The sequence below is a fragment of the Gambusia affinis genome, linkage group LG24 (genome assembly GCF_019740435.1).
Source record: "Gambusia affinis linkage group LG24, SWU_Gaff_1.0, whole genome shotgun sequence".
NCBI classification, from domain to species: Eukaryota; Metazoa; Chordata; class Actinopteri; order Cyprinodontiformes; family Poeciliidae; genus Gambusia; species Gambusia affinis.
Window position 1 is genome coordinate 11,290,827 of NC_057891.1, and position 10,630 is coordinate 11,301,456.

The 10,630-nt window shown below is 38.4% G+C and overlaps 1 protein-coding gene across 4 annotated transcripts in view; it reads left to right on the top strand.

The window, feature by feature from the left end:
• Positions 1-2,680, top strand: part of LOC122826847 (receptor tyrosine-protein kinase erbB-4-like) — a 238,051-nt gene extending 235,371 nt beyond the window's left edge. For all 4 annotated transcript variants that reach the window (XM_044109169.1, XM_044109167.1, XM_044109166.1 and 1 more), the window contains exons 24-26: positions 226-323; positions 507-677; positions 2,539-2,680. In XM_044109169.1, the coding sequence (XP_043965104.1) occupies positions 226-323; positions 507-677; positions 2,539-2,676 (407 nt within the window). In that variant the 3' untranslated portion in view covers positions 2,677-2,680. The remainder of the gene's footprint in view (positions 1-225; positions 324-506; positions 678-2,538) is intronic.
• Positions 2,681-10,630: the final 7,950 nt, after the last annotated feature.

Genomic DNA, 10,630 nt, shown 5'->3' on the forward strand with positions numbered 1-10,630 from the left:
ACAAATTACATGTATTCATGTGTCCCAATTTGCGGAGGAGCGGCAATGAATGGGCTGTAAAAGCCAGAGGTCAGCTCAAGTTTTCTTTTTTTTTTTTTTTTTGTTAAAGATGGTGAAGAATCTTTAGAAAGGCTGAAGTGAAAGAAGCAGCAGATGGTCTCGCTCTTTCTCTTTTATCCATTCTGATGTTTATGAGCTTCTCTTTGTTGCCTGCTTTCTCCTCAGGCTGGATGATCGATGCAGACAGCAGGCCCAAGTTCAAGGAACTGGCTGCAGAGTTCTGCAGAATGGCCCGTGACCCCCAGCGGTACCTGGTCATCCAGGTATGCTCACTGGACACTTATTTATCGACGGCTATTTTTGCAAACCGGATTTAGGAAGATTGCCGTCTTCCTAAGAAATAAGACGTACTTTTGTTGTCTTTTCCTGGTGTTAGAAGTTGATGGGAGAAACGTTTAAGGTTGACAGAAAAACGAACTACGTTCCTGTTTCCGTTCGGTTGTTAGGGAGACGACCGCATGAAGCTGCCCAGCCCCAACGACAGCAAGTTCTTCCAGAGCCTGCTGGACGAGGAGGACCTGGACGACCTGATGGACGCCGAGGAGTACCTGGTGCCTCGGGGTTTCAACATGGCCGCCACGTCGGGCTGCGCGAGGCCTCGTGTTGACTCCAACCGAGTAAGAGTACTTCTCTCGTTCGGCAAAACATTTTCAGTTTGGTGAAGTGATAAAACATCAAACTAAATGTCTCCACAGTAAGACATGAACTCAGCACCAATGAACGGATCGGCAGGTCTGGCAAACTGTAACTTCATAACCCAGAACTTGTAACATATTACAGCTTAATTCTGTTCACCGGAAGCTAGCTAAATCATAACCCCAACACGTAATTTAACAGATAATATTAGAAAACCGTAAATAATCGGCACACAACATATTCTGTTACTGCTTCATCTGATGAGTTCATAACATGGAATGTTTGCGAATAATTTGTAAAAGTTCGTAAAACTTTAAGTTACCCCAGAGGAAGGCAGAAAAGTTAAATTTACACCAATTCACGGTTAAACCATGTAGTTACTGTACAAGTTTAAAACAATCATCTGAAAATAACTGTTTCCTAAATCTGTTAGCTTGAATAAAAAAATCGTTGTGCCTAAAGTTGAACTAAAGCGGTTTATAAAACGGGTTTTAACTTATCAATATGGAGTGAGAGTAAAAAGAAATCTCGCCCCGAAGAGTCTGTGGTTCTTAATGTATAAATAAACAAGTTATTTAAAGATTTAACTTCAAGTCTCCAAAAAATCCCACTGACTCCACCATGTCATTATTTATTGCTTAGATCTGATCATAAAATGGACAAATTCTTCACAAACCATGAACACACATTAAGAGATGGTACCGCCAGCAAAATTAAAGATGTGCTTTGTTGTTAACCTTAGCATTCAGAGTTGTGAAAATTATTCCTACCTTCTGGTTTCTTCCGTTTTTCTGTCTCAGAACATCAAACAAACACATTTGTTCCATTTGTTATGGAAAAAAAAAACCACACAGGCATTCAGACCAACCCAACCCAAAGTTAATGAGAAAACATCACAAATGAATGTTTCAGCCTGTTTTGGTCTATTTGTCTCGTCACACTGAGTCAGACCTGCAGAGTGAGGAAGTCACTTAAAAACAGTTCCTACTGCGACTGAAAAAGCTTCAGTCTGGTAAGAGTTACATCACCATTGATATGTTTTGGACCATTTTGGATCATTTGCAATAAACTCACAATAATGCATTAGTCTGGGGGGGGGAAAAATGTAGGGATTTGTTGATTTTTGTGTGAACTTTGGTGAAAAACTGGAGGGACTGCGAACGCCTGATAACACTCTGCACTCGGATTACTAGCCTGGAAATTTGCTTCATCTGCAACATGTGTTGTGAAAGCAAACACACAAGACAAATACTCTCCTACATTGAAAACATTAAGAAAATGTTTTTCACAAACATTTAACAGACAACTAGATCATTTGGGTCAGTTTAAATATTGGCTGTTCCACCAAATGTCTTCATTTCTGAAGATTTCCCTCTCTGTATTTTGATCTTCCTGAGCCACCGTCCAGTGATTTATTTCTGCTAATGCTCCACCTGTTGCTTCATTTACATTCCAGCAGTCTGCCTTAAATCTGGACTCTTTATGCTATTTGATGGAGGAAGAAAGAAAAACCTGTAAAGGATTTACGCGTCTCAGGAGATCAAGGGTTAGATATAGAACCTGGAATGGATGGATGAACGATAAACCATTGGTTGGATAGATAGATGGATAAACCTTTGGATGAATGATGGATAGACGAATGAGCTGTTGGATGGATGATGATATTTGGAGGTTTAGATAATAACCAGTTAATCCCTGCTGTTCATTAACTGCAACTTTTGAAGTTAAGATTGTGAATTAATAATAACTTGTTTTATTCAACTTATATTTAAATATAGTTATTAACCTGCAGTGTAAAGCAGCTGTGTTTCTACCATTTAAGAATGCCAATGTTTCCCTCAGAACCAGTTTGGCTATCGGGACGGGGGCCCGAACACAGTGGAGGGGTCTCTGGTGGGGGCCCATGGCGGAGGGAACCAGGAGGCATCCAGCAGCCAGGGCCCGGTTCTGGAGGACCAACCGGTAAGAGTACCTCCATAAAGCAGCCAGACCAAGTTTGGTGAAGGATAAAACATCAAACTAAATGTCTTCCTGGGGACAGGCCGTCAGCACCACCAAACGGATCGGCAGGTCTGGCAAACTGTAACTTCAGGTACTAGAAGCAGAAGCAAAGCATGATGGGACTTAATTCTGTTCACTCAAGCTAGCTAAATCATAACCCCAACACGTTCATTTTTAACAGATAATATTAGATTAACCTGAATAATCGCACACAACATATTCTGTTACTGCTTCATCTGATGAGAACCATGGAATGCCTTTGATCATAATTTGCAAAAGTTCCTGAAACTTTAAGTTACCCCAGAGGAAGGCAGAAAAGTTAAATTTACACCAATTCACGGTTAAACCATGTAGTTACTGTACAAGTTTAAAACAATCATCTGAAAATAACTGTTTCCTAAATCTGTCTAGCTTGAATAAAAAATCACAGTGCCTAAAGTTGAACTAAAGCGGTTTATAAAACGGGTTTTAACTTATCAATATGGAGTGAGAGTAAAAAGAAATCTTCGCCTCAAGAGTCTGTGGTTCTTAATGTATAACAAACAAGTTATTTAAAGATTTAACTTCAAGTCTCCAAAAATCCACTGACTCACCATGTCATTATTTATTGCTTAGATCTGATCATAAAATGGACAAATTCTTCACAAACCATGCCACATTAAGAGATGGCTCCCACCACCGCCAGCAAAATTAAAGATGTGCTTTGTTGTTAACCTTCCAGCATTCAGAGTTGTGAAAAATTATTCCTACCTTCTGGTTTCTTCCGCTTCTGTCTCAGAACATCAAACAAACACATTTGTTCCATTTGTTATGGCCACACAGGCATTCAGACCAACCCAACTCCAGTTAATGAGAAAACATCACAAATGAATGTTTCAGCCTGTTTTTCTATTTGTCTCGTCACACTGAGTCAGACCTGCAGAGTGAGGAAGTCACTTAGTTAGCTTCAGTCTGGTAAGAGCATCCACCAGCTCTGGCCTCCTGCCATCCAGACATCCTTTCTGGTTCCACCATCAGTGGCGTCAAAGACCCGCCTGACTCTTTCCAGAGATTGCGCCATCTGCTGTAGCAACATCCAAAGGAGTTGGACAGGTACAACCAACTCAAACACCTTCCCTACATCCAGTCCAGTCCATTTCCGTTTTTGTAGATAGAGACTATCTTCCAACGCATCCATGGCAACAAAGATCAGGCAACGAAAGACGGAGGCACTCTGTGATGTTGGCGCACAACTGTCAGACTTAAAAGGATCAAGCTCTGGGGACATGAACTCACTGCCAGCCACCTCAGTGTCACTTATGTGAGAGAAACAGAAGGTTTTCTGTTATTTTCCAGCAAAAAAACAAACAGACAAAAAAAACAAAGCCAGAAGATGAGCAATAGATTCCGAAACAAGAAAAATTAGTCAGGTTTTGCGATGAAAAGAAGCAAAATGTGGGAAACTGAGGCAGAGTTTGGTTTAGTTTTTGGAGAGAGCAGCAGAATCAGACTTATCCGTCATATTCAGTGTTTTTGCCTTTCGGATTATACCGCGTGTTCTTGAATCTTTCCATTGAATATGTGAAACCCATCTAATCTCACTGTTACTGTGATACTGTGATGGCCAGAACTACAGTGATCTCTTCTATTTGTAGTTCAACCACAAACTGTAAACTATTCGCCTGAAAATTTCCTGGGCAACAACTGTTTTTTTTTTATTATTATTATTCTTTTTGTTGTAAACTTGGAGATTATGATCAAAATAATCAAGGAACAAAAAAAGTACACTGTTATTACTTTTTTATACACTGGTTCCAGTGCGGAAAAGTTGCATTTTCGACACTGGTTTTTCCATTCACACCGCAACGCTAACTTTGAGGAGCAAATGTTGTTATGGAAATTGCTGCATCCAGCCAAATCGTGTGTGAAGATCGTCCAAAAAGGGTCGGAACTCAAAGTGGTGATCACAGGGCGAGAGAATGTCAGACATCTACTGGGAGAACGAGGGAAGGTTCCTACAAGCCGACTAATGAAGACCTCAAGGAACGAAGAAGGCAGCACCAGCAGAGCACAGACTACTTTTTAATGTGTGGATCTGGGTTTGCATCAGTGTGACGGCGCGCGTGCGTATGTGTGTGTGTGTGTGTTTGAACAAGCCAGCCTGGCCCCTTTGAGAATGAGAGAAAAACAAGTTGCAGAAATCAGCCGCAGTGTAATTGACAGCTACAGATATCAACCAGCAGCAGGCCTAAACAAAGGCCTTTAGACGTACGGATAATGAGAAATCAAGGGTTAACTGAAGGCTCTTAGAGCGGGCCAGTGGCAACAAGTCTCGTGAAACATTTCAGAGTCCCTGCAAATCTGCTTGGTTGAGTTCAGGAACACGTGGCTTTACACTGGATCTGTTGACAAACCCTCCACATGGAGCGATTTGGTCATGAAATGTTGATGGAAGCCATGTTTCTTTTAACGTTCGGGAAGCCGTTTCCGGGGTAACGTAGACTACGTTACTCATAGGACGCCAATCTTTTCAGTTAACCTAGTCATAGTTATAATGATCACCAGTAGCATGAAGTCAAGAACCATAAAATTCCTCCAACTCTAATGTTCTTTATTGACGCATAACTTTTAAGACCTAAAAGACCAAGGACATTTACCTGTAAAGTATTTAATTTGCTTAATTTTGGTTTAATAAATTAGTTTGACTGGACTCGGACCTTTACATAACCTCCTCCACACTTATTGGGAAAACATCCTGTGCATGATGCCATGCAGTCCAACAGGGTTCCTAGGGCCTTTGGAAGAGAACCTAGCCCACAGCACCACAGATCCTCCACCGTACCCAACAATAACATGAGGTGGAAATTCTCTGTTTATTTTAGTTGTACGTTTGGCATAAGTAGTTGTGTAAGTAAAAAACTGAAATTTGTAATAGATAAAAAGTTGCGTTTTTCTAAAAACTTTCACCTTTAATAGGTGCGCTAGCAAATATGGATGGTACTCCAGGTAACCTGTATCTGTATGGTTGTTTTTACTTTTTATTTTTTCTAATATAACGTTGGTCTCCCTCCCTCAGAAACTGTAAAAAAAATTTTTTTTAATTATTCAGTATAGCCTCAGTCCAAAAAGAAACCCAGTGAACCAGAGCCGTTTGATCAGAGCCGAAGTTGAACGTGGCGAAAGCTTCACATTTTCTGTTTTAAATACACAATAAAAGCCGCACAATTATACCGTATTGTTTCAACTGCTGCCAAAAATAACATGAACATGAACACAATGATTATGAGTAACAATGACATTTTCCACATTTGTTTTCAGTTTTGAAATGAAGACTGAAGCTAAAAGACTGATAAAATTTAGCTCTAGCATTTTGTTGAAAAGACTTTAAACCAAACCTGGAAGCTAATATTTTGAAGTTAACGTATTTATACGCACATTTTACGTTATTGTTGTTCCATAAGTCATTTGATTGATTTATGTAATTTATTTATGCCACCCTTTGGCATAAACCTGTAGCCAAAATCCACAGATCCGTTCCAACGTGCGTTAATGGAGTCGTTAAATGTGTCCCGCTTTATTGTCCAGAATACTTGTGAAAAAAAGAATTGATTAATCTTTCCTCTCAAGAAAACAGTCGTTAAATTCGCCACTGATTCCTCTTCGGGGCAAACTGCCACCATCGAAGAAAAATTTTGCTGGTGTTAAAAGTTTTAAAACGGCTAATATTGTTCACTTTGTATTGCTCAGCATTAAAACTGCTTCTTCATGTGGTGGAAAACTCCATCTGAGCTACGTTCTTATTTTCCTTACGAATATTGCGCGTCTGAAAGGGTTTGACGATGCACATGTAAGAGCTGCGTGCCTTTTTCATTTCCCCGGAGCGCTTTGATCAGAGACGCGGGTAGAAATTGTCTGTTTCCATCTTGTCCCACTGAAATATTCAACGTGTTTTTCCTGCTAGTTTAACACTTAAGATATCAAATGTTCAAGCATGAGTTTGAGGAAAGTGATACGTTCAACAGGAAAAAGCACATTCGAAGGTGTTTCCTACCCGCCTAAAAAAATATTCTTGTTCCAATATTGTTGTTTTTTTATGTTTAATATTACCAGATTATGACTAATTTATCAAGTAGTATCTTGTAGCCACTTTTAGAACTCTAATTGTATGAAAAAGAAACTGAATTTATAATCAAAGTAAAAAATTTATGACATATTTCAGCTTATTTACACAGAGCAAAGGAAGCAACACTCAGTTCCAGGATTTTGAACTGAAAAAAAAAGAAACTATGAGTGCAAATGAAGACATGCTTGATTTTCTTTGCCCTTAGATAAACTTCAGGCAAAGGCAAAATATATAATAACACAGAATACATATTAGACCAAGAGGATAACTTAATTGTAAAAACACAGTGGCTCTATTTTAATCCAATCCGGTTTTCATCGACATGGTGGACTTTAAGGAGCCCTGCTGGACTTTCAGCGTCGATTAAAACGTTTTTATTTCTTTTTGTGAAGGAAATGATTATTTTTGCTGCACTGATGACTCACGTTTCAAATATATCTTGCTTTGATCTGGGGCAGTGTTACCTGCTGCTATGGCCGAAGCATTTGAGTGACTCATAGCAACAAAAACAGCCCTCAAATTGATGTTTTTTTAAAAATCCAAATCCACACATACATGTGTCTCTTTTTTATGTAACTTCTGCATGGCTTTGTATTTGGTTTTAGTTGCAAAAATCTCTTCAAAAATATTTTTGAGCAGTTGGTTTCGTTGGCACAAAAAATGGGGAGCCCCAGAAGGCACCTTCATGTTTTTGCAGGCAGATTTTTTCTGTAAGGACAGATTTCTTTGTTATTTTAGAACATACTCGCATGTATGTGAATCTGGCACAGATTGATGTTTCTTTTGGAAAACCTGGTTAGTACTGCTGGCATGGAAAACCGAAATACGATCTGTTGTATTCATGGATGGAGTTTTGTTTTTGTTTTTTGTTTTTTCCCGAAGTTTTCTTCTTTTTATATAGTAAATTTAATTTTATGTTACTGTTTAAGCCGCAGCTCAAAGGCACATCGCCTTGTTCCAAACAAAATAGCTTATTAACACTCGCCTAAATTGAGCCGTCACCAGTTTTGGCTGTTGCCATTAAAAACCTGAACACACGAAGGATGGAGGATGGAGGCAAGTAACGTTTACACTATGCTATATGATAAATTATCTAGGCCATTGACTACAAATAAACAAAAACCACAGGCTAGTATTGTCTTGAAATAGTAGTTTTTGTGGAAAACACCTCTTTAGAGATGCTTGAACGTGTTTCTTACGAACCCAATTATGTATATGTGAATTAGTTTAACGTTGCTTTCCAGGTATTTGCCTAAAGTGGTCTATACACCAAAAGACACTTTAGCTAGCTTCACATTTTTGTATCGACAAAGAACTATTGAGGCACCTGATAATACTTTTTATTTCTATTAAAAAAAAACAATATACAAATTTATGTGTGAACTTGACATATCCTAAACTACACAAACACTTGTTGTGTAGTTTGTGCACGTTAAACGCATGTTTAGCGTACGCTAGCATGTACGCTAAGCATGCGTACATGCTAGTACATGCCACGATATAAAATTTTGGTCATACTGCTCATGTCTAAACTTAGTCAAACAAGGTTTAATGGAAGGAACCGCTGTCGCGTTTAAGAAAGAATCCATTCAAACAGCTATATTGTGTAAAATCTGTATTCACGAAGTCGCTGATATCGTTAACTTAGGGAAATCTTTTAACGAAGGTCTAAATCAGTTTCTGCTTCATCGTAAGAAAAACGAAAATGGTGGTCATGTTATGTACATGTAAACATGGCTGAACTTTTAATTTTTTAAATATTTTTATCAGTTTTATTTGTCGACACAAAACTGAAAGGCTGATATTCACTAGATTTCTTTTAAGCCACAGAATTGCAGCACTTTGAATGCTTATCTTTTTATAAGCACATAAAGTGAAGCTATTGTATCTTTCTTTCCATCTAAACGGATATGTACTGTAAATATGAAAACTGGAAGACAAATATTTGCGTTGTCAAATGAACAGGAACGGCAAACAGCTGTGCTTGTTTATGAATTTAGCGACACGACTTCCACGTGCACCAATTTTAAAGGAGGACCTGAAACCACAAAGGTCTCCTGTTTTGAAATATTTCTTTCTTTTTTATTTGAGAAAACAGTTCAACGTATTACTTATATTTTATTTAATAACTTTTTTGTGAGCTTGGACCATATTATTTAAATGAATTTGTACAGTACGCCCAGAAGGCGCAAAAGACGGTTTTAAATAAAAACAGGTGTGAACAAAATGTTTTATTTATTATTTATTTTTATTTAATAGTCTAACCATGTACTGTATGTGTGAAGGAGGCATAAACACTGATTTTTAAAATATTGTTTCACGCTACTGATTACCTGAAGCTACGCAGCAAAGGTCATTTCTTGGCTGGTTTTCTTCCATGCAGAATAAAGCAGAGTATGATTTGTTGTAAATAATGTTTGCTTAAAGTGGTTGAGAATAACCTTGAAATTGTTGTCCAGTGTACAACAAATTTAACAGATATTTCCGCAAGTTAGACAGCACAAACTGGGACTGAAATATTTCAAGAGATATCTGGGTGTGTGTGTGTGTGTGTGTGAGAGAGAGTGTGTGTGTATGTTTTCTCCATGCCATCAAGGACGTAGTTCATCCACTGTACACTATTTAACATGTTTGTAAAAATCTAGCTCCAAACTTTGATTTTTAATCGCACAATTTGTCACGTAAATGGGAAGTCGTGCGCTCTTTTCCACAATAAAACACCAGATCAGTGAACCTGTACAGAATCTCTGGGGAGGGAATCCTCCAGAATTTATCTACACATACTACCACAACAAATGTGAATAGTATTTTTCTAAAGCACTGTAATGGCCGACATGGTGAATTTGTACATAAATGGGAGGCGAAGCTTTGAATTTACGTCGGTCGTTTCTCTCCGACTCTGTTTTTTTTTTTCTCCTGCTTATCACAACTTGTACAAAAAGAGACGTACATATTTGCTTTCTGTGACTGTATCTTTGGATTTTCAAAGTGCTTGTTGACCTTTTTTTTATCATGTAAAACTCTGTTCAGTGGCCCTCCTCTTGGCCTCAGTGGCTGTCCTCATGGATTTTTTTTGTTGTTGTTTTATGTAAACACTCAAACTCTACAAAAGTGATGGAGGCAGGCTAATAAGTGTAATATCTCAGTTCATACCTGCCAGATTAACCCACCCATACTTACAAGCATATTTTCCTTTTATTTAGCACCATAACTGTGAAACCAGTGCTGCCAACTAATCTAGACAGTGCTACTTTCTCTGCTTAGTTTCTACTAAATATATTACTGAGCCAAGTCTAACTCCATCCTTTCCCTGAAAGGCAGAGCACATCTTTCTCAACCACTTTGTTTCCCTTTTCATTTTTTATTTTTTTGCATGCTTTTAGAGGTGATGTTCCACACTTTCTCCTCTTCTCAAGCATCGTCATTGGTGACTATCTCTTCAAGTCCTTCGAAATCACACCCAAAGCTTTATATCAGAGTAAAACCCTTCCTCATGTTTGTTACATGAATCTGTCAAAAGTATATTTTTAATTTAATATAAATAAAGATTGATTCCGTATTGTTTGCGGTCATTTTTGGAGTGATTCTTTCCACGTGTGCTCAGATTTTGCATCAAAGGTGGGTTGTTTTTTTTCCTGCTTACAGATTTCTGTTGCACTTACGTCTTTCATCAAGCTAACAAGACAAAGATACAACACAAAGAGCAAACCACTTTGTTTCTCCGCAGGAAGCAGCTGTCTAAACCAATCCTTGCGTTAAAAAAGTATTTGTCTTCTTCACATAATGAGTGGCGGGTTGCTTTTGGAGATTTGAGAAATTCTGGTAACTTTG